The sequence below is a fragment of the Cherax quadricarinatus genome, chromosome 64, assembly GCF_038502225.1.
Source record: "Cherax quadricarinatus isolate ZL_2023a chromosome 64, ASM3850222v1, whole genome shotgun sequence".
NCBI classification, from domain to species: Eukaryota; Metazoa; Arthropoda; class Malacostraca; order Decapoda; family Parastacidae; genus Cherax; species Cherax quadricarinatus.
The window spans coordinates 2,547,572-2,571,800 of NC_091355.1; the positions used below are offsets into that span (position 1 = coordinate 2,547,572).

General features: G+C 36.8%; 1 protein-coding gene across 11 annotated transcripts in view; it reads right to left on the reverse strand.

Moving 5' to 3' along the window:
- ema (C-type lectin domain containing ema) overlaps positions 1–23,654 on the reverse strand; it is a 65,031-nt gene extending 41,377 nt beyond the window's left edge. For 8 of the 11 annotated variants that reach the window (XM_053792832.2, XM_070098705.1, XM_053792825.2 and 5 more), the window contains exons 1-12: positions 23,465–23,654; positions 21,654–21,782; positions 21,091–21,224; positions 20,500–20,648; positions 19,866–20,095; positions 18,062–18,239; positions 16,624–16,776; positions 13,236–13,464; positions 12,867–12,990; positions 11,665–11,813; positions 3,233–3,355; positions 2,650–2,822 (exon numbers count right to left, since the gene is read on the reverse strand). In XM_053792832.2, coding sequence (XP_053648807.1) covers positions 2,650–2,822; positions 3,233–3,355; positions 11,665–11,813; positions 12,867–12,990; positions 13,236–13,464; positions 16,624–16,776; positions 18,062–18,239; positions 19,866–20,095; positions 20,500–20,648; positions 21,091–21,224; positions 21,654–21,782; positions 23,465–23,538 — 1,845 coding nt within the window. In that variant the 5' untranslated portion in view covers positions 23,539–23,654. The remainder of the gene's footprint in view (positions 1–2,649; positions 2,823–3,232; positions 3,356–11,664; positions 11,814–12,866; positions 12,991–13,235; positions 13,465–16,623; positions 16,777–18,061; positions 18,240–19,865; positions 20,096–20,499; positions 20,649–21,090; positions 21,225–21,653; positions 21,783–23,464) is intronic. The other 3 variants (XM_053792827.2, XM_053792826.2, XM_070098706.1) reach the window with 3 other exon arrangements.
- Between the last annotated feature and the right edge of the window lie 575 nt (positions 23,655–24,229).

A 24,229-nucleotide genomic window follows, 5' to 3' on the forward strand; every position in this document is an offset into this window, starting at 1 on the left:
CCTCTCTCTCCCCGCTCCATGAGCTTTATCAAACCTCGTCTTAAAACTGTGTATGGTTCCTGCCTCCACTACGTCATTTTCTAGGCTATTCCACTGCCTTACAACTCTATGACTGAAGAAATACTTCCTACTATCTCTCTGACTCATTTGTGTCTTCAACTTCCAATTGTGGCCTCTTGTTTCTGTGTCCCCTCCCTGGAACATCCTGTCCTTGTCCACCTTGTCTATTCCACGCAGTATTTTATATGTCGTTATCATGTCTCCCCTGACCCTCCTGTCCTCCAGTGTCATCAGGCCGATTTCCCTTAATCTTTCTTCATAGGACATTCCCCTTAGCTCTGGAACTAACCTTGTTGCAAACCTTTGTACTTTCTCTAGTTTTTTGACGTGCTTTATCAAGTGCGGGTTCCAAACAGGTGCTGCATACTCCAGTATGGGCCTGACATACACGGTGTACAGTGTCTTGAATGATTCCTTACTAAGGTGTCGGAATGCTGTTCTCAGGTTTGCCAGGCGCCCATATGCTGCAGCAGTTATCTGATTGATGTGTGCTTCCGGAGACATGCTCGGTGTTATACTCACCCCAAGATCTTTCTCCTTGAGTGAGGTTTGCAGTCTTTGGCCACCTAGCCTATACTCTGTCTGTGGTCTTCTGTGCCCTTCCCCTATCTTCATGATTTTGCATTTGGCAGGATTAAATTCGAGAAGCCATTTGCTGGACCAGGTGTCCAGTCTGTCCAGGTCTCTTTGAAGTCCTGCCTGGTCCTCATCAGATTTAATTCTCCTCATTAACTTCACATCATCTGCAAACAGGGACACTTCTGAGTCTAACCCTTCCGTCATGTCGTTCACATATACCAAAAATAGCACTGGTCCTAGGACCGACCCCTGTGGGACCCCGCTCGTCACAGGTGCCCACTGTGATACATCATTACGTACCATGACTCGTTGTTGCCTCCCTGTCAGGTATTCTCTGATCCATTGCAGTGCCCTTCCTGTTATATGCGCCTGATGCTCTAGCTTCTGCACTAATCTCTTGTGAGGAACTGTGTCAAAGGCCTTCTTGCAGTCCAAGAAGATGCAATCAACCCACCCCTCTCTCTCTTGTCTTACTTCTGTTATTTTATCATAAAACTCCAGAAGGTTTGTGACACAGGATTTGCCTTCCGTGAATCCGTGCTGGTTGGCATTTATACTCCTGTTCCGTTCCAGGTGCTCCACCACTCTCCTCCTGATAATCTTCTCCATAATTTTGCATACTATACACGTCAATGACACAGGTCTATAGTTTAGTGCCTCTTTTCTGTCTCCTTTTTGAAAATGGGAACTACATTTGCCGTCTTCCATACCTCAGGTAGTTGCCCAGTTTCCAGGGATGTGTTGAAGATTGTGGTAAGTGGTACGCACAACATATCTGCTCCCTCTCTAAGGACCCACGGAGAGATGTTGTCCGGTCCCATTGCCTTTGAGGTATCTATGTCCCTTAGCAGTTTCTTCACCTCCTCCTCATCTGTATGTATGTCGTCCAACACTTGTTGGTGTATTCCTTGTTGGTGTCCCCATCTGGTCTGTCCCCCCAGAGTCCTTCCTGTCTCTACTGTAAATACTTCCTTAAATCTCGTGTTGAGCTCCTCACATACCTCTTGATCGTTTCTTGTGAGTTCTCCACCTTCTTTCCTCAGCCTTATCACCTGGTCCTTGACTGTTGTCTTCCTCCTAAAGTGGCTATACAGCAGTTTCGGGTCAGATTTGACTTTCGATGCTATGTCGTTTTCATACTGTCGCTGGGCCTCCCTCCTTATCTGCGCATACTCGTTTCTGGCTCTTCTACTAATCTCCTTGTGTGTGTGTGTGTGTGTGTGTGTACTCACCTAGTTGTACTCGCCTAGTTGACTCAGGTTGCAGGGGTCGAGTCCAAGCTCCTGGCCCCGCCTCTTCACTGGTCGCTACTAGGTCACTCTCCCTGAACCTTGAGATTTATCAGTGTGTACTCACCTAGTTGTACTCGCCTAGTTGAGGTTGCGGGGGTCGAGTCCGAGCTCCTGGCCCCGCCTCTTCACTGATCGCTACTAGGTCACTCTCCCTGAGCCGTGAGCTTTATCATACCTCTGCTTAAAGCTATGTATGGATCCTGCCTCCACTACATCGCTTCCCAAACTATTCCACTTACTGACTACTCTGTGGCTGAAGAAATACTTCCTAACATCCCTGTGATTCATCTGTGTCTTCAGCTTCCAACTGTGTCCCCTTGTTACTGTGTCCAATCTCTGGAACATCCTGTCTTTGTCCACCTTGTCAATTCCTCTCAGTATTTTGTATGTCGTTATCACGTCCCCCCTATCTCTCCTGTCCTCCAGTGTCGTCAGGTTGATTTCCCTTAACCTCTCCTTGTAGGACATACCTCTTAGCTCTGGGACTAGTCTTGTTGCAAACCTTTGCACTTTCTCTAGTTTCTAACCAATCATGAATCAGTATGAATCTTTATATTTAGAATAACCCAATACCTGTAAACATTCCCTTTAATAAAATAAAAAATGCTCCCACATGTTTGTATAAGAAAAATATTTTTGTAAACACCACCTTTTGTAAAAGAACAAATACCATATGGAATTTAGGGAAATCAAAAAAAAAAAAAAGAAGTTTACTGACTTTATAAAAATTCCTGAGCATAAGTGTTGCCTCTTCCCGAGCACCTTCCAGTGATGCTAAATGGTGGTCACGAAGACAACTGGTGTGTTTTCTGCAACTGCTGGACCCTACACCAATTAGCTGCTTCAACACTAAGATGGCCATTTCCAGGGTAGCTACACGCACACGTGAATCTGCAGGTGCCACAAATGCCATTCTCTCTTAAAAAATGCAACCTAATTTGACAATATCCTAAATACCATTTGCCAACTTAAAGAAGGAAAAAATTATCAATTGTAGCATTCAAATATTATACCAAAATAAATTATGTAGAAGCATTTATAATAAACACATACAGTATATACACTTGTTGAAAATTATATCTGAATGTGTATTTAAATGAAAACTTTACAACAATTTACTCTTAAGACATAGACATGCATATACAAAAAGTTAGAAAATAGATTAAAAAAAGTTTCTCCTTCCATGACCTGCTAAATAGTCATAATTCAGAGGTACACACCAATACCAAACATGACAAGTAGAGTATCATGAAAGTAATCACACTGTCAATACTACCATTGAAAATACATCACCTACTTACTATACTGACAACTCAAAGTGATGATTTCAAGCATTTTGTCCACCAAGAGTGTGTTGTAAAGTAATTTAGTGTCTGAAGTATCTCCACTTCCCACCACCAAATCCAAAAGTTCTTGATTGATACCTATAAAAGGAAAGAGAAACCCTTATTTATAGAGATGCTAAATGCAGTTATTTAAACATTATGTAAAGATATTAACACACATCAAAATGAATATAAGAATAAATTAACACTTGAAATTATTCAAACAAGAAAAATGCTGCATTTAGTATTTTTCAAACAAGATATGTTATACTTTTTTGCTCTGTTTATTTCTAACAGGAATATATTCAACAAATGTAAAATCTATTAAAACCAAGACAGCGGAAATAATTTCACCGTTGTTAAAATACATAAAGGATGGAATCAGCTCATGCTTAAACACCAAAGCCAATGCTATAACACAGAGGGATACCTCTTAGCAGCGGAATTAATCACGATTTAATGTTACAAAATGTTAAAAGTATATTTTTAACACTTTAAAAAAAATATAATTATTTTTAGGTGTAAGATATACCACAAATCTCCTAATGATTTCATGCATTTAATAAAAGCAAGTGTGTAAATTAAACTGTGTAAAGACTACTGAGCACTGATCTGTATCACCATTATACTTGCTAGGCAACAATGTACCAAAACTTCTAAACCTTGTACCCAGTGGACTAATCAATACAGTAGTCTTGCACGAGTCAAGTCACAAGATTGGTTCCCAATACATATCCTGTGCTTTACACAGTTTGTTACTTTCATAACACTTATTGCCAAAACGTCTTTTCAAATTTCTGTATAGTACATTATTTTGAGAAAAGTATTTGTGATAGATTAAACTTATTTGCTCCCTGACAACAGCTTTATTAATGACAACTAAACTTTCCTTAATTTTTTTCTTTTTATGTAAATACTGAAACTAAATTTTGTTCTTCTATTAAAAACTGTCTAAAGACGTCACTGACCAATTTTTATTTTTTAAGTTATCTACCAAGTTTACAAACAATTTCATAAATATATCAGTGCAATCCTAGGTAGTAGGTTGGTAAACAGCAACCGCCCAGGGAGGTACTACCGTCCTGCCAAGTGAGTGTACAACAAAAACCTGTAAATGTTTTACATGATGGTAGGATTGCTGGTGTCTTTTGTCTGTCTCATAAACATACAAGATTTCAGGTATGTCTTGTTACTTCTACTTGCACTTAGGTCACACTACACATACATGTACAAGCATATATATACACACCCCTCTAGGTATTCTTCTATTTTCTTTCTAGCTCTTGTTCTTGTTTATTTCCTCTTATCTCCATGGGGAAATGGAACAGAATTCTTCCTCCGTAAGCCATGCGTGTTGTAAGAGGCGACTAAAATGCCGGGAGCAAGGGGCTAGTAACCCCTTCTCCCGTATAAATTACTAAATTTAAGAGAAACTTTCGTTTTTCTTTTTGGGCCACCCCGCCTTGGTGGGATACGGCTGGTGTGTTGAAAGAAAGAAAGAAGATATCAGTGCAATAAAAAACAATTAACAAAATGACTCCCAGAGATAAAAAAAAAATACAAGTGATAATGAAAAGATGATAACATTGTACATGCAAACCTTGGCTGGCTGATAGGCAGAACATAAGGCCATAACTAGAAACCAAAGAAATGCCAAAAGGATACTAGAAAGATTTTATTCATAGAATGGTAAAATAATGGAATGGTTTACTAAAAAATAAAGCAGTAAGTGCTACAACCCCAGGAAACTTACAATAATTACAATTACAATAATTAAATGCTGCTCTGAAGACTGTATACTACTGCTCCTTTAGCTACAAATGAGTAATCAGCAATACATAATGACGACACATACAGCCCAATTTGCAGCACTATGGTGCTATGATACTCACAAATTGGTACTGTATAAGACAAACTAAACAAGCATTATACATTCAATCACTGTAAAGATAGTGATTCCATAAATGATGGTGAACATGCTTTCTTCTTTGGGTCACCCCTGCCTTGGTGGTAGACAGCCATCGAGTTAAAAAACACTAACTATACCATTACAACAACCAATCACTGAAGCACGGAAAATAAAAAGACGAGGCTTATGAGCCTATTTCAACTTTTGACTGGATTGTGAGTCACTCCAGGAATCTTGGGAGCTATCCTTGAAGGGTTAATAAAAGTAACTGCTAACCAATAAATCAGTAGAACATCCAGTATCTATAGCATTATCTGAAGTTCTGAGGTGGTATGTGCATACATGATGAGATTGTACTATAAGAAAACACTTTGCAATGTATACAAGATGTAACTATACAGAATGGGATCTGATAAAATAACAGCTATGACCTTCGTAATACTTTTTCTGCACTACTAACCACTCAGGCAGCACAAATTAGAACAAATTGCTATACTAAATATTAATAATGAAAAAGATTAAAAGTATAAAAATACAGTAAAACCTCCCATTAACTGACCTGCATTTAACAAATTTCAGCAATTTCAGAAAAAAATGGCCAGACAAATGTTGAACGCATCAGTCATCAGTCAGTCACTAATTATGGATTCTGTCCATTAAAGTAGTGTCCGGTTGTCTTCTTAAGCATTGGACCAAGTCCAGTGACTCTGACATTTGTCCAGTATGGGCCATAACGAGCTATAGGCAACCTGCTTCGGTTTCTTGTTCGTATTTACTCATGTTTACACTCGTCAACCAGTCTCCAATCTTTCTTGGATTTACAGCGTTTTCTGTGACTTTTTTAACATATTAAAGAAAGTGCAATCAACAATGGCTTCTAAAGCAAGTGGTGGTGGTGCAAGACGAAATCCGTCATTCTCAGTGTTATGCAGAAACTTGAACTAAGAAGAGTGAGTCTGGTGTGTCTCAGTGACATCTCAGCCATCTGAGTTTTTTTCATGAAAAATTATTTTCATAATTTGGAAGTGTCAGACAACTGGCAATTTCTTACATCTCCTTCCCCCTGTTAGTCCATTAATTAGAGGATTCACTCTACCATTAATGTAAATGACAACTGAAACAAATGTGATATTATTTCAGTAAACACTCACTCTCTCTCACACTCTCGACTCCTGCAACTACAATTAAGTGAGCACGCGCACACACGCGCACACATGCACACGCACGCACACACGCACGCACACGCGCACACACACACACGTTCCAGAGAGGGGACACAGAAACAAGGGGTCACAATTGGAAGCTGAAGACTCAGACGAGTCATAGGGATGTTAGGAAGTATTTCTTCAGTCATAGAGTCATCAGGAAGTGAAATAATATAACAAGTGGTGTAGTAGAGGCAGGAACCATACATAGCTTTAAGACAAGGTATGACAAAGCTCTGGAAGCAAAGAGAGAGAGGACCTAGTAGCGATCAGTGAAGAGGCGGGGCCAGGAGCTGTGTCTCGACCCCTGCAACCACAATCTCTCTCTCTCTCACCTCTTCACTCTCTCGCACCTCTTCACACTCTCGCACCTCTTCACACTCTCGCACCTCTTCACACTCTCGCACCTCTTCACACTCTCGCACCTCTTCACACTCTCGCACCTCTTCACACTCTCGCACCTCTTCACACTCTCGCACCTCTTCACACTCTCGCACCTCTTCACACTCTCGCACCTCTTCACACTCTCGCACCTCTTCACACTCTCGCACCTCTTCACACTCTCGCACCTCTTCACACTCTCGCACCTCTTCACACTCTCGCACCTCTTCACACTCTCGCACACACTCACCTAGTTGCAACCGCAACTAGGCAAGTACATTCCCTCTCTCACTTTCACTCTCTTACATTCATTCATAATTCTTCTATTTAGAATTCTCTCAAATTCAGGAAATAAAATTTTGAATTTGAATTGACCTCATGTATGATACAATCTATTTTTTTTTTTAACAAACCAGCCGTATCCCACTGAGGCAGGGTAACCTAAAAAGATAAACGAAAGTATCTTTTTTTAAAACTTAGTAATTTATACAGGAGGAGGAGTTACTACAATCTAAATTATAAATGAGAAATTCTCTAATTTCTGAAAATATTATCTTGTCTTTCCAAGATATTTTCAGTAATTTTGACTTAAGCATAATCTCCAAAATTCAGAGCTTTCCAAATATTGGTAAAAAATTTCAAATGTCAATTCAGAAGTTCTCTCCAATTCAGATATTTTCTTTGAATTAATGCAAATAAAGAGCAACATAATATTTTGTGATAGGATTCAGGGAGACCAGTTAGCCAGACTTGAGTCCTGTAGGTGGGAAGTAAAGTGCCTGCAATCTGAACAAGAGGTGGGAATTTATGCTGTTTGGAGGGACATCTGAACTGTTGTATCTGCATGCCTCTGGCAAGACTGTGATAGTGTGAATGATGATGAAAGTTTCTTTTTTGGGTCACCCTACCTCATTGGGAGATGACCAGTGTATTAAATATAACTTTGTTTTACAAAGAAACATGAAACTGGCAAGTGTGTAAATAACTGGACATCCAGAAAGCAATTAACTGAGACATGACTATTACTGAGCATGCAACACAAATGCATTTCCTACCATCTTGGAAGATCACATGGTAAGGCAGTAGCAAAGAAAGACACCAGAGTTAGTTGCAATCTGGGATTATTAAGATGAGCACAAGAAAATCACACTGTATCTAAAGAAACATTTTCCACCTGTAAATGGACACTGATACTGCGAGGTTAATACAAGATCTGGAACATCCAAAATATTAGCAAGAACTCAGAGAAGACAAAATAGAAGCCAAGACAAGCACCATATATTCTGGCTTCACACTCAGGTCCTTTTCAGAATCTCAAGCAGCACTGCTGAAAAACCATAGTGCCAGGCTTAAATATATAGTACTGTTCTCATCTTCTGTTTTGTAGCCTTCCTATGAGTTAGTTTGTACCTCTGGCCAGGATTTTATTACATTTGTGTTCAGGTTCAAAAAATGCCTCAGGTATGTAATTCATTGTCAACCCATAATTTAATTATTCAGTATAATGAATTTTGAATGCATGGATGAGTCGAGTCCTGTATTTATGCATTAATCATAAAAAGTCCCAGTAATTTGTAAATTATCTATTTGAGTTTGCAGGGGAGGAGAAGCAGTCTCCAACTCAACCACTGTCTTCCTACTAAACTCTACACCCATTTTTTCCTGCCAAATTCTTCCCCATTCCATTCCCCTTACCAAGTTCTTTCACCTACCCTCCATTACCAAGGTGTTGCCCCTCTCTTCTTTTTACTAAATTCTTCTCCCTTACCCCTTCTAAATTCTTTATGCTCCCCTTCCCCCCTCCCCACTAAACTATTTGTTCCTCTTTCACCAACTAAACTTTTCCCTAAAACTTTTACTGTATTCCGTTACCTTCCATGGAACCATTTCTCTTCCTATTCTTATTCCCATCCCCCCACCACCATGCTCTCCCCCACCAAACTTATTCCCTCCTTCCTCTAAATTCTTACCCCCTCCCCTCACCAAACTGTTATAACCTCCTACTACTCCTCCTCCTATTCCTCTTTTTCTTTCTCTTCCAATGCTAAGCTGACTTCTGATGATGATTCAGTATTAATATACAATTCTCCACCATTAAACTAAACACATTAGGATCGGGACCTTTTCAGAATTTATAAATGTGTGGCAAGTATTGAATCATAAAAGTTTATATTTGTAGCAAAAAACAATAATCCACTGCAAGTCTAGCTAATCTTAGAACTTCCTTTGCAAACCTCAACATAAATCCTTTTGAATATTGTACATGAAATATGCCAGGTCTGCTTTGTAATATTCAGCACCAGTATTGAGCCCACACCTGAGAAAGCACATTCTGAAGTTTGAAAATGTTCAGAAGTATACAACTAAGCTGGTTCCAGAAATGAAGCACTTAAACCTAACATAACTGGATGAGAGAGAAAAAGAAAGATATGAGACAAGATACTAAAGAGGATTGTTCAGAGCAGAAAAGAAAAACCAGTTCCAAATGAGAAGCAAAAGGGTGAGAAGACATCAGTGGAAGATAAAAGTCCAAACAAATCATAACACTAGGAAGTACTTCCTCAGTTTAACCACCAAGTCACAATACCCTGGCTGCTATAATTCACAACTAATATAGTCATAATACCCTGGCTGCAACAATTCACAACTAACAAAGTCACAATATCCTGGCTCCTACAATTCAAGGATGATAAGCAGGCAGAAAGAGCCAAGAGAGAAAGGAGAGGCAGCAAACCTCCATACACAGTTTCCAGAGTAGATATGAGAGGGTCCAGGAGGCCACAAACCAGTAATGCAGAGCCAAGAAGCGAGTCACAACCCCAATAAACACAATGAATACTCTGGAGTACTGTATAGCACTTTAATCCAGTATTTAGTTTATTTTTTCCAACAAATGCCTATGGAATATATCACTCAGCTTCTCTCCCTCCTTATCTTGTGCCTTGTCAGTTTACCAGCATACAGATTAAGTGTAGCATAACTATCTCCAGTAGATATTTTGCCATTTTAAGTTGTAATTTCATGTAAATGATGGAAAGAAATAATATAATGTCTAGTTCCAAATTATAAATAATTTTGAATATAACCTTTTATTTCCCGTTTAAAAAATCCAAATTAAAAAAAATCCAAATTGAAAATGAAGAATTTTTGCACTTATTCATGAATTTTTTTATAATTCTTACAAACATACAGTTTCATATATTAAAAATTTTATATTCCAAATCCAAGAGAATTCTTTTCGAGAGAAATTACCATACTATTATATACTGTACTGTATACACTATGCAGCATAGATTTTCCATGTATGCAACATACAGTATTTGTTATACCTACTGAAAGATATGATGGATACACCTAAAATATGGGGATGCAAGGGATTTGCATATTTATATACAGGGGGTCCCCAACTAACAAGCGAGTTTCATTCCTGACATTAAACCTAACAAGTTTCACTCCTGGTGCTACAACTAACAAATGAGTTTCATTCCTGGTGTTTCAACTAACAAATTAGTTTCATTCCTGGTGCCCCAACCAACAAATGAGCTTCACTCCTAGTGTTCCAACTTACAAATGAGTTGTTTTGCAACTTGCAATCTATTTTCCTACAGAAAATAGCACAATGTATGTTTGTGTTTCACACACATTTGTAATTATGTACTGGTCTTCATAAATCAAATACTTTTTAAATTACAGTATTTCTCATGAACCTCACTCGTAGATGTGGAAGTTCATAACTCGTGTATTGGTATGTTGGGATTCCCCTGCACTGTATAACTAGCAAGCCACCTCTCACTGCCCAGCAGGTTGTTGGTTCATGCAAAAGAAATTATTTTCTGTGCAGAACTGGATACTCTAGGTGAAAACAATCACACTATCTTATTTCTTGCCTTGCAACTATCCCATAATCAAACTAGAAATAAAGAGGACTGTCACCTGGCTTCTTTATCAGAAAATCATTTTCTTCAAATGAGAGAACTGTTAAGCTATTTAGATTCCATTTATCTTTAGTCATATGAAACTGTATTGCATTAAAAATGTATTACAGAAAATAAAGCAAATAAAATGCAGTATCCACACATTCCATTAAATTCTTTTCATAAAAGAGTAAGATATGAAAATACATTTTTTTTTTTTTTTTTGCAAATGACGGCTGAACTAAAATAAGTATTTTTATACAGGTTCATGGTTGTCTAATCTGTGCAGCCTCAACATGTGCACCTCTAGTGCCCCTAACACACAAAACCGATACTCCAAGTCATTACACATTAATAGGCCAACATATCCTACAAGACTTTTCCAATGTCATCATTTATTCTAACAGAGTGGTTCAATGTCAACAACAAATATTTGAAAAGCATAACTTTTCACAAAACTCCACAAGAAGTTTAAAGGAGTGATATCAGGTGGACATGTGGAGCCATTTGATAGGGTCATCATGCCCAATTCATTTGCCAGGGAACATCATGATACAATAACTATGCTATCATATGCACAGAACTGTATTTACATATTTTTTTAACCATTTCTGAAACAGGAAAGGGTTTTGTGAACAGCCTATAAAATACAGTGGACCCCCGCTTTACAATCAGCTCCCAATGTGACCAATTATGTAAGTGTATTATGTAAGTGCGTTTGTACGTGTATGTTTGGGGGTCTGACATGGACTAATCTAATTCACAATATTCCTTATGGGAACAAATTCGTTCAGTAATGGCACCTGAACATACTTCTGGAATGAAATAATATCGTAAGCCGGGGGTCCACTGTATATTATTAACAGCTCTCTTAACCTGAAACTGAAACTTTTTTTTTTTTTTTAACTTTTTTTGGTTCACATGTAAAGACAGTTATGTTAATAGACTACTATGACTTACTAATTCCCGTGAATCTATACATATAAATAGTTCCTTTACCTTGATTATGACCAAGTGCATACAGGAGGCACAATGCAAACAGAGACGCATAGTCATTTTCCGAGCAGTCCAAAGATGCAATAGTTGATTGAAGAAATGGCCGGGAAGCGAGTGAGCGTTCTGTTATCCCAACATCAACCATATTTCCTCTGTCAAAGGGAAATATATACTGTATATTTATAGCACAAACTCACACAGAAAATAATACAGAAAGTAAAAGTACTATATATTTTGGACATCCCAATAAAAATTAGTCATACTGCATACTTTCTGGGTTATCTTGGGTTTTAACACACACATTACCCATTCTAGGGAAAATAATTCAAATAGTTTTCTTCTATCCTTTCTCCCACATCTCTCTTCCAATATTCCAGATAATAACTTACTTGCAAATTGAAACAAAGGAATCCAACTTGTGCACAAGTTGGAGACCCCTGGCACATATATATTTTATTATCTTTGAAAATATGCATATTACTTGAAAAAAAAATCATTTAATTCACAGCCATGTCTCTGTTGTAGATTTTGAGCCATAATTAAATGCATTCCACTGTTTTACATTCCAGCCATTTCCTACCAAGGTAGGGTGATAAAGGAAAAAAACTTTCATTACCACTCGTTCAATCACTGTCTTGCCAGAAGGGCCCCAACATCACAGTTCAGAGGGCTTAGACATCTAACAGCTTTGTTGGATTTCATTAGTGTAAAATTTACTTTGTTTATCTTATATTAATAACTGTTTACCATCCCACACATCATAAGCCTTCCTTTTGTTGTTATTATTCAATCTTCTGGATATTTCAGTCCTTGCATTTCTTCCTAGTGTATTCTCAGTCCTTGCATTTCTTCTTATTGTATCCTTTCATCCTAGACAAATATTTACATAATGAACAGTCTCTGATTTCCTAATTGATTAATTCTTCTCTTTTTTTTTTTGACTTAAAATTCGCATACAGTACTGTGGCTTCATTTTTCGCTTGCTACAGTCACTGAAGGATAGGAATGATACTACATATCAGAGGGTCGTTTGAACTAAGATGTTCATGCACTTTTGGAAAGTCAGCTTGAGAATGAGTGATGGTGAATGTTATCCTTCTTTAAGTCACACTTACTATCATTCATTTAATCACTGTCTTACCACAAGAACTCTAGCATCATATAACATATTACAATAATAAATTAATCAGGAATGTGATTTGTACCCTAAGTGATCTGAAGCTCTGAGCTGCTCCTTCTCTTCATCAGTGATGTTAACATGGGTGGCTTCCAAGTCAGAAATGCCAATGCTTGCCATTATATCTGCAGCAGGAGTTGATACCCGCAACTCTGAAACATAATAAGAGAACATTTCATAGTGTCAAGTAAGAAAACTAACACTGTATGTGACAAACAGTAATGTGAAGATAGAAAATGATTAATGCAAAATGCCCTAAAAGTCATTGCTAGTCTTACAGGATATTATAGAATATGTTATTTGCTAATTTATCCTTTTGTTATTTCATGTTATACATTATCAAAATTATACCACTTTTGGAAACTATATCCAACATAATTTGGGCAGTACAATTTACCTTGACAGAGCACAGCCTCCTCAGCCTCCTGGTCCAAGGATGACCTACCACTACTAATGCCACCCTTGCTACTACTGGCATCCCCTCTTGATAAGCTGTTACTCGGACTGTGTGAAGAACTACTCCCTGAACCACTTGATGTTTTTGCTTGCAAGGACTTCTCAAGGGGCTCCTCAGGCGCAACAAAGCCTCTACGCACCAGGCGCTGCCCCTGAAATACCTCAAAAAACTAATTTATATCCTAATAAGATAACTTGGAGGGTGTATAAATCTGTAGTGGAGGGAAGGCAAGGTAGAGGTCGTCCTAGGAAAGGTTGGAGATGGGGGTAAAGGAAGTTTTGCGTGCAAGGGGGTTTGGACATACAGCAGGTATATGTGTAAGTTTATTCAGGTACAGTATAGATAAATATAGTTACAATGTATATAAATTTTAATATATAGTATCATAAGTGTAGATTACCTAGGATAACCCAAGAAAGTCACACAAAGTGACTTATTTCCATTGGGGTCCTTACTTATTCCACTGTGAGCATGTTAGATAGGAGTGAGTGGAGAAGTGATTTTTGGGACTTGATGAGCAGTTGGAGTGTGAGAAAGGTAATATTTTGTAAAGGGATTCAAGAAAACCAGTTAGCCAGACATGAGTCCGGAAGATGGGAAGTACAGTGCCTGCAATCTAAACGAAGGGTTTGGGATATATGCTGTTTAGAAGGGCATCTAAACTGTCATATCTGCATGCCTCTGGCAAGACAGTGATAGTGTAAATGATGATGAAAGTGTTTCTTTTTCAGGTCAAAAAAACTAAACCCATATAGATTACTTAGTGCGTATTACATCTTGAAATATTAGTTTTAATTTGTTATTTCATATACTATAAACAACCACAAGAGAACAAAAGGAAATATTTAAATTGTCTAAAGAAGTATAATAACAGGAAGTTCTTGCTTGTAAGTTCAGTTGAATTTAGACATGAATTAAAAGCATTACACTGAATGTTACACAATTTACCTTGGGCTTTTAACCCATGAGAAAATGTAAAATTTCAAATTATAGTGTACAAAAACTGAACCTCTATGTTTTGAAATTGTGTACAAGAAAGTCATTCACTTGGGTACACAAATGATCAAGTATTGGCATAATATTCGTCATTCTTGTTAATTTTAAAAACTTAAAATATGATAATTATTTGGGTATAATATAACTAAGCCTTTAGTGCAATTCTGTTTTTTTTTTTTTAAACACGCTGGCCATCTTCTACCTAATGCAAAATCCTAATTTTTTTTTAACATGTTGGCCAACCTCTCACCAAGGCAGATGATCCAAAAAAGAAACACTTTCACCATCATTCAACACTTTTGCCATCATTCACACAATATCATTGTCTTTGCAGAGGTACCCAGATATGACAGCATAGATATTACTCCAAACAGCCAATATCCCAAACCACTCCTTTAAAGTGCAGGCACTGTACTTCCTGCCTCCAAAACTCAAGTCCAGCTAACTGGTTTCCCTGAATCCCTTCACAAAATATTACCCTACTTACACTCCAACAGCTCATCAGGTCCCAAAAACCATTTGTCTCCATTCACTCCTATCTAACAGGCTCACACATGCCTGCCGCACATCTCTACACAAATTCAAGGAGTTAAAATTGGAGAACAGTTTTTGGGTACAGACAGTTAGGCCTATATCCAGCAATATATAGAAAATGGCATATATGCAGACAATTTTTTAAAGCATGGCCACAGGAAAGATTTATATCAAATATCTGTTTGGAGTGACATCTAAACTGTCATATCTGGGTGCCTCTGGATGAAAGTGTTGAATGATGGTGAAAGTATTTCATTTCTTTTTTGGGTAACCCTGCCTTGGTGGGAGATGGCCGTCATGTTGAAAAAAAAAATCTGTAGTATTGATTTAAGGATCTTTAAAATTCTTATGCCCATTCCTCATCTTAATGAAGAGAAAGATATTGCTAAAGTCAAATTATGGTTACTTTCATAGAGAAATACACACACTGGTATGCTACAATGCCATAAGTTTAACCCTTTCAGGGTCCAAGGCCCAAATCTGGAGTCACGCACCAGTGTCCAAGAATTTTCATAAAAAATTTTTTTTATTTTTTCTTATGAAATCGTAGAGAATCTTTTTGTGAAGGTAATAAAACAAAAAGTATGAAATTTGGTGGAAAATTGACAAAATTATGCTCTCGCGAATTTTGATGTGTCAGCGATATTTACGAATCGGTGATTTTGCCAACTTTGACTCCCATTTTAGGCCAATTACATTATTCCAATCAACCAAATTCTTAGCTATTTCACTAGTATTACTTCTATTCTATCGATTGAGCACAAGAAATCGCCAAGTCAACTGTTTCAACTACAAAATAAAGTGATCGGAAATTGTTAATTTGGCCAATTTAACACAAAGTTCAAAATATTCCAATTTCAAAATAGGGTCCAGAATGAACAATGTAGGCATTCCTGGCACTAAACTAACATTTCCTCAGTTCATTAGTTATGTTTTGAGGCTTTACAAATAAATTCCATTTTGATTTTTTATTCACATAATGAATTTTTATTCACACCAAAAAATAGAAGATTTACTGTTATGCAATACTGTAATAATTGTATAAATATCATCACCATATTTGTGAATGTATATTAGACCCACCAGCTGGTGTGTATTAGACATGTGAGGTCGTTTGTTTACTCTTGAATATCGGCAAAAATTTAACATTTCTGCTACTTTGAGCTCAGTTTCAAGCCATTTCCAGTGCTAAAACAAATCAAAATCATCTCTATTTCTGTAATATGTCTTCCATTCTATCAAATGAGACCAAGAAATCGCAAATACACCTATAAAAAACATACGAAAAAACACTGCAAAGTTGCTGTTTTAATCGAAAAATCATGATTTCATTTTTTTTCTCTCATTATACACAGTGTGCTACAGGATCTATTTTATGTGGTGCACACATACCACATAGATGTATTCTCTCATATCTAGGCCCAAATGTGCCACTCACAGTTTAACAGAGTGAGCTGAGCTCATGGCGTAGATCTACGGTTTGGACCCTGAACGTAAAGCCGTAGATCTACGGGACGGACCCTGAAAGGGTTAAAAGCACTTGAACATACTGCCTATTTCAAATTTTTATTTATCTACCAGCCTTACTTAATCAATTTTGAAACAGGAGTGATAATGGGTCAGTAACTCTCAAAATTAAGCTACCATTTCCAGTTCACTTAACACTATAACCTAACTCTCAACCTCATGTTTCATGTTACCTGTACCACATTTGCATATTTTTTTCCAGGATTTTGACTATCTCAGTACCCCTTTAAATAGTTAGTGTCTAAATCTAGGAAATGGAGAAGGAAGTTACCTGTAAAATAATTGTGTCTTCAGAAAATATAGAGTTGTCTGCATGGAAAATTATTTTTGCAAGTGCTCTGACTAGCGGGGCATGAGACACAATAAGAAACACTTGAGCCAGCAAGAACAGCGAGACAACACTGCTTACTCTCGGTCGATCATCCTGAAAAACATTCAACTTGGAATACTATGCTCTGAAACATGAAATATAGTTTTTTCGACTTGGTTAGATTACCCAAATTCATAAACATGCAAGCATTAATTCACATATTATTATTACAATCAAAACTAAGCACCAAATTTAATTCACATAGCTTGTCTGTAAAAACAGGAGATACTAATCCAATATCAAAACAAACTATACGAGTGCTGAGGGCAATTAAAAAACAATGACACAGTAAATTATTATTATGTATATTCAAGGGGACACACTCAACCTGTGGGGGTAATACAGTGCATAAAGAACGGGAGGTACTGGTAATTAAGTTTGATCCAAGGAAGAGGAAGATCATTAGTCCTTCAGTAGCATCAACACACTCTGTTGGAAGGAGATATAGTGAAAGTGGACTCCATACAAGGGTTCAAAGATAGATATGACACATGACACTTCAGACAGTCAAAAGGGTAACAGTGGGATCAAGAATTACAAGTTGTCTTCCTCCCCCTGTACTCAGATACATACAAATACAAAACAAATATAAATTTTATTTCTAAAAACACAAGGTGTTCATAGAGTTTTGGGATTATATTTTACATAGTGCAATGTCTTCGAAAAGCTCTGCTATGCAAAGCATTTGGGGAAGACTAATACCAGTACTTACAACTACTTAATATTAACTAGTACAGGTTTGGAGATCATTATTAAATGGAATAGTAATTTTAGGTGACAAGTTGGCATATGCAATTTCTGCATTTAGGCCCAGTAGTTATGATTAAAGCAATGAGGTAAAAATTTACTAAGCTAGTGTTAAAAATATATTAGACAAAAACCATTTATGATCATTACATACAGTATAAAATATTATATCCAATCAAACCAAATTTTTATTTCCAAGAATTACAGGGTGTTGATTCAGTTCCAAGATTATGAAGTATAGTGCAGTAAGCCCATGATTTAATGGACTTCATATACAGAACAAAATTTACTGGGAACAGGACAAAATCCACTGGTTACAAAATTGGCCATTACTGTTACAATCACAGGATTATAACATATAATTCCAGCTTTGTTTGATATTTCAACATGGTTAATTTCTTCACATAGCAAAGTGGTTGAGAACACAATGGGGAAATAGCAATCAAGTTAGTGGTATCAGATACAACTGACACAGATAAAAATGACAGAGGTATGTAAACATTGTCTAGTTATCTGTCCTGAGGCAACTAGTTGTATGAAATATGTTTACATACAGCATAAAACAAAAATGACAATTGTGGAATCAACTCACCTTGTCCTGAGAAGGATTGAGAGAGTACACCAGTAGTGGAACAAGCAACCTGTTCAGCAGGTGATCAGCTAGTACAGCATTAAGAGTCTTTATGTCCAACTTAAGTATGTCATTCAGATAGTGGAGATGGTCTAGGTGCTCTGCAACTAAGTCTGCAAGACGGCTTCGACTGTTGTGACTGCAATGATCAAAGTATTCCACATGTGAACTTGGTCATACATGTTCAGTATCATTATAATTACTATGCATTAGAACTAAATTAATATCTAACCTCAGTCTCACTACCGTGGGACGCCTTTATGTAAAAAGATCGTGCTGACGAGGTTAAGCACTGATGGAGACATATTGGTGTCTGATGTTAGGGTACAATTTAAGATATGCAAATTGACACCATAATGTTCAAGTTTAAGGTGCAGGATGTTGTGGTCCATGTTATTAAAAGCTTTCCTAAAGTTTATAAAGAAGCCTAGTGGATATTCATTATTCTCAAGAGCTTCACAAAAGTCAAGCATTTTTAGAATTGCATCATTTGTGCTTTATCTGGCCTGAGACCAAACTGGCAAAGGTTGAGTATACTGACTGATGCTAGAAATGAGTATAATCTCTTGTGAAGGTGGTTGTTTCCTCTTGAAAACCTCACAATAATAGTAACGAACATGATAACAACATCGAAGCATCTTCTCCAAAGTGTGCATTATTTGTAAATTGTTCCAACCATGATGCTGTGACTTTTTGTCCTTCTTTGAAAGCTTCTTTTGATTAGTAATGAGTTGCCTACATGCTAGGCAAACAATGTTAAGAGCTAGGCAACCAGTTTTACTTAGATTTCAGAAACAGGCAACAGACTCAGATCTCATTAGGCAGCTATATTAATTGAAATTAACCTTTATGTACACAAATATGCTCTGAATGACCCATACAGGTTTTGCACCTGCTTTTAATATAATATAAAGCTCACCTTCTGTTTGACATGTACCATAAACTTTACATCGCACATGTTTAGGCTGGATGGTGGTGGTAAGGAAAAACTGCCACACCTCTCAAAGCAAGTAATTATACTTTAATTTCTAATTTCATATTTTCTGCTCAGGGTTTTCAGAGAAATCTAGACAACCACCTCCTGCAAATACATGATCAGCTGGGTTGTGATGGGTATGTGGGGCAGATGGCAGCTAGCATAAAAAATCTGACTGAAAGACTGCTTTCAGAAAGGGTTATATCACAAAATTGGCACCGGTGTCATTACATTTTTATAATACAAATCCCCTTTACAACAATCTTGTAAGATAAACCTTTAACTGCCATCCCTTTTTTGTTTTAACTGTCTTTTCATTGCAATAAATCCATTAATATCAACGTAACTTTTTCTGTCATTAAAATATTCTAAAGTAATTTTGAATCTTTTAACTCATAATTACTTATATCTAGAGAAAAAACAAACAAAATACTATTAATAAACATTCAATTTACACCTAATTATCTATATTTAATATTTTACCCTCCTCACTTGCCACACTTTACCCTAAATTAAATATACAAATTCAATGCATTTGTACCTTTCATTTTACTTAATAGGGCATCAAATTGTAGTGTACTTTATGATCTTTTTTTTTTATCTTTACAAAGGTTCAAATATTGACACAGCAACTCATGGTATCTCATATACAGCATGAAGAACAAAGTTTTCATGCTTCATACATGAATGCACATGCCATAATGAGTGCAGTATTTTGAAGGACACTGTTAAGCAACTAACACTAGTAAGAAAACTTTCTACCATCAATAACAAGACAATTCTACTTACTCAACATCACTTCGTACACAATTTTCTAGTTCTAGTATGTGGTTGCCTATAAACCAAACGAGGTTAGAGAAATAAGGAGCTGCAGTTCGATCACGGATAAACTGGAGCATGGATTGATCATTGACCCGGTATACATTAAGAGTTAGCGTTCGAACAGCTATCCGCACCATACTTTCTGGATGATTAAAAAACTTGATTGCTTCTGTATAGAGTGGGAAGTCATTTGTGTGCTGCAAAGATTAAGAACAATTATATATGTATATACCAAATACAGAACTTGCTAAAATGCTGTATGCTTTACATTCATTACAAAATGCTTAGAAATGCCATTCATCATTTTATAAAGGAACAAAGATATGACCACAACTCAAGACTGCATTAGAAAAACTATGTGAATTATGCACTGTAAAGTACATGATGAGAAAGAATATCTCAAACAAGCCCACAAGTATCAAATAAATAGAATACTGCAGAGTATGATCTAATGAGAGGTCCTTTTCAGCATCTGTGGTAGACCAGAATAGACATAAATCTTATCTTTCCTCTCTGTGGGTTTGTTTGAGCTATTACACTAACTTTATGGTATGCTTCAGTATACAATACTAAATAATTACTATAAAATTAATAACAGTACCTCATTATAGAAAAAGTGAATTGTATGGACATTGAGCTTTAGTGATAAGGTCTTGAGGAAGGATATGTAGTAGGCCATGACCTCTTCATCACTGAAGTCAAACTTGTGGACGATAATAGAGTTTACGTGGTTATTGGACAGCAGGTAATCTGTTGAATGAATATACAGTAATGTATACCTACAGTGTGTAAGAATGCATAGAGCACAGTATTACTTCTTTAAAACTGAAAAATGTTTTCAACAAATTTAATTATTTATATTTATATGAAATTTATCAGTTGTCAAATCCATGGAAATTTCGTCAGCTGTACTATATAGATAATGTACGTCAGTCAACTATGGTTGTAACAAATCCCAGCTAACTCACAAACTGAAGATGCAACCAACCATATACAGTGGATTAATTGTGAATGAGTAGAATTAAGTAAATTATAATGAATATAAAAAATTACATTATCGATCATGAATGAAAAATAAATAGCACAAAAAATACATTATCGATCATGAATGAAAAATAATAAATAACACAAAAATTATAATTTATGCATTCATAATTTGTGAATTAACTTTCTCTCATAAAATGTTACTTACATAGTGAAGTTTCATTGCGTATGTTTTCAAAGAGGATATTGAGTGTCTGAAGCAGCTGAACACATACATAGCTTCCACATTTCTGCTTCATGATGCGAAGAAAGAAAGATAACATATTCTTCTCCAAGAAGAAACTGTTGGGAAAAATATTTCAAAGAAGGTTTCATTATGTCATTGTGTTCATCACATCTTTTTTTTATAATAAAATAATTTTCCCTGGAAGAACCTACAGTATATAGGGCAGCAGTGTAGGTGAACAGAGCAGGTAAGAGTGAGGTGACCCTTTGACTCAGGTCATACAGTCAGATGATAAGGCGGACCAGAGGTTTGGATGAGTCAAAAGCTACCCATACTGTGCAACTGTATTAATTAGGGCTTATTCTAAGCACTGCTATTTCTAGTTATCTTACTGCTAATGAGTCTCTTACTTTAACATTCTTTAAAATTTAAGGTACTGATTAACCAAACACTGTAGCTCTAGTAAACTCAACTATCACGTTATATGAGAGTTTACTATATTTAGATGAGAACTGCACTAAGAGAAAGACATTAGTGCGACTTACTCAAATACTGATGAATCATTCTGGTCACCCCAGATGAGTATTTCAGCAATGGCACGGAGGTTCTCCACCAGAAGGCCGCGGTTACTTTCCTGCACAACCTGGTTCTTACTGAGCACATTGTACAGGTACCTGAAAAAATTTCAATTTCATTTTTTATCTTTAATTATAAACATCTGCCTCTGAACAGAAGACTTAAAAAACATTACATTTGGATAATTCACTTTCATTCATAGTACTGTATTTTGTATGAGAAAATGAAAAAACAAGAGAAAGACCCCCATAAAAGTTCTGAGATCCCTACAAGAACCCTGGTAATTATAAAAAAACTGACAAAAGTGGAAAGCTCCAAGCCATGGACACACTGTTAAAATATATCCCACAGTCAGTCAGCTGCACACCACAAAAATAATAAATGTAGCTTAGGTCCAAAGGGTCTTATGGTCATTTTTTCCAGGATGCCACCCACAAGAGTGGGCTAACACCCAGGTACCTAATTACTGCTAGGGAAATGGAAGCAACAAGTGCAAGGAACCATGCCTAATGTTTCCCCACCCCAGGATCAAACTCAGATCCTTCAGTTGTGAACATTTACAATTAAACTTTTACCACATTAAAATTCAAAATTAACTACAAAATGGTTGGTTGCTTGTAATTACATAATTTCAACAATTTTAGGCATCATTAGGTGAATAATTTGATAAATTAATGAAATTCCTTGAAAATTATTATTTCATGGGGAATACTAAACACATAGGGGGTAACACTATTTTTTTTTTAATTGGGGGGAAGCATTAAACCCACAGGAATCACATAGCACCTCAGGAATGGGAGGTATTTAGGTTCAATCCAAGGAAGGGGATGATAACATAAGAATGAAGGAATATTGTAGTAGGCCTGCTGGCCCATATTAGAAAGGTCCAATTTACATCCACCCACACTCACTCGTGTACCCATCCAACCTATATTAAAGATACCAATAGCTTTGCTTCAATAACACTACCTGGGAGTTTGCTTCATTCATCTACAACTCTATGGCCAAATCAGTACCTCGCAATATCCATTCTAAATCTAAATTTCTCCAACTTAAATTCAATGCTGTAAGTTTTGTCTTGGTTAAATATTTTCTTACTTCAGTTTTCCATTTGTACAATTTAATCATATCTCCCCTAATTCTACATCTTTCCAAAGAGTGCAAGTTCAATGCCTTCTGCCTATTTTGGCAGGAAAAGTTCCTAACACATGGAAACAAGGTATAAAGACACCTCCCTTGAGCAATAGGCAGTCAGACAGCACTTGAGGAATGTGAAACAATCTGGTTTGATGCAGGGAAGAGAAGAACAGAGCCAATTCCTTGGATTAAAGGCATCTCAGCAGCATCAAGGAACTTTAATACTAACACATCAGTTACACAATGCAAAACAGCTTCAAACACCTTTATATATCCACATCATTAAACTAATTTATAAGATATTCTATTATACTGACTCAGATGGGTATTATATATATATATATATATATATATATATATATATATATATATATATATATATATATATATATATATATATTATATATATATATATATATAATATATATATTTCTCTATCTCTTTATCTATTTTTCTATCCTTCTCTATGTATTTCTTTATCTATTTCTCTACCTCTAACTACTCTATCTCTATCAATCTATCTACTTATTTATTTATATCTATCTATATATCAATATGTATGTATATATACATATTTATTGGTAGAGTGAAAAATGGCCTGAGAGATATGAATGAAAGGAGCGCATCAATAATGAAGTCTGACCTGAGATGTTCCAGCGAGTGAGGGTTCTTGGTCTTCCATAAACCTCCTCCAAACCACCCCCGGCCCTTCAGCATGATTTAACCTTCAGAGGGAGCCCATAGTGTCAGTAAGAGCAGCGAGGAGTGTGTGTGTGTGTGGCAGGAGGGCCAGCACAGCTGACAGATTATTGTCAACAAACAATACCTTCCCCCCACAACATCATATTCGCCTCTTGATTGGTCACTGGGAAAGCTGGCTCTTTATTGGCTAACTCCCTGGAAAATCCTCTCGACTGGTTGGCTGCCCTGTAAGCTCGTCGCTGATTTGCCGGTTTAGTAGCGCTGATTTTGAAAGACATGTATGGGGCATGTTTGGTTTATGGTTGAAACTAGTCCAACCTGTCTGTGGCACAGAGAATAAGTAGGTTTATTTAGCCACAAAAAACACATAATTACAATTATCATACATAGTGTAAATTACCTAAGATAACCCCCCCCCCAAAAAAAAAGTCAGACAACCCCAGAAAGTCAAATAACCTAAAAATTCAGACAAAGGATACGAATATCTGGATGGAAATCAAAGTTGTTAAGGATTGCTACTGTAGAATGTTGAATCCCTTCCTTAGGTGATTCCTGGCGAAGTCTGGTACAGCCAGAGTAAAGCCTTGGGTGTTAATCGGGTGGCCCGGTGGCCCGGTGGCCTGGTGGCTAAAGCTCCCGCTTCACACACGGAGGGCCCGGGTTCGATTCCCGGCGGGTGGAAACATTTCGACACGTTTCCTTACAC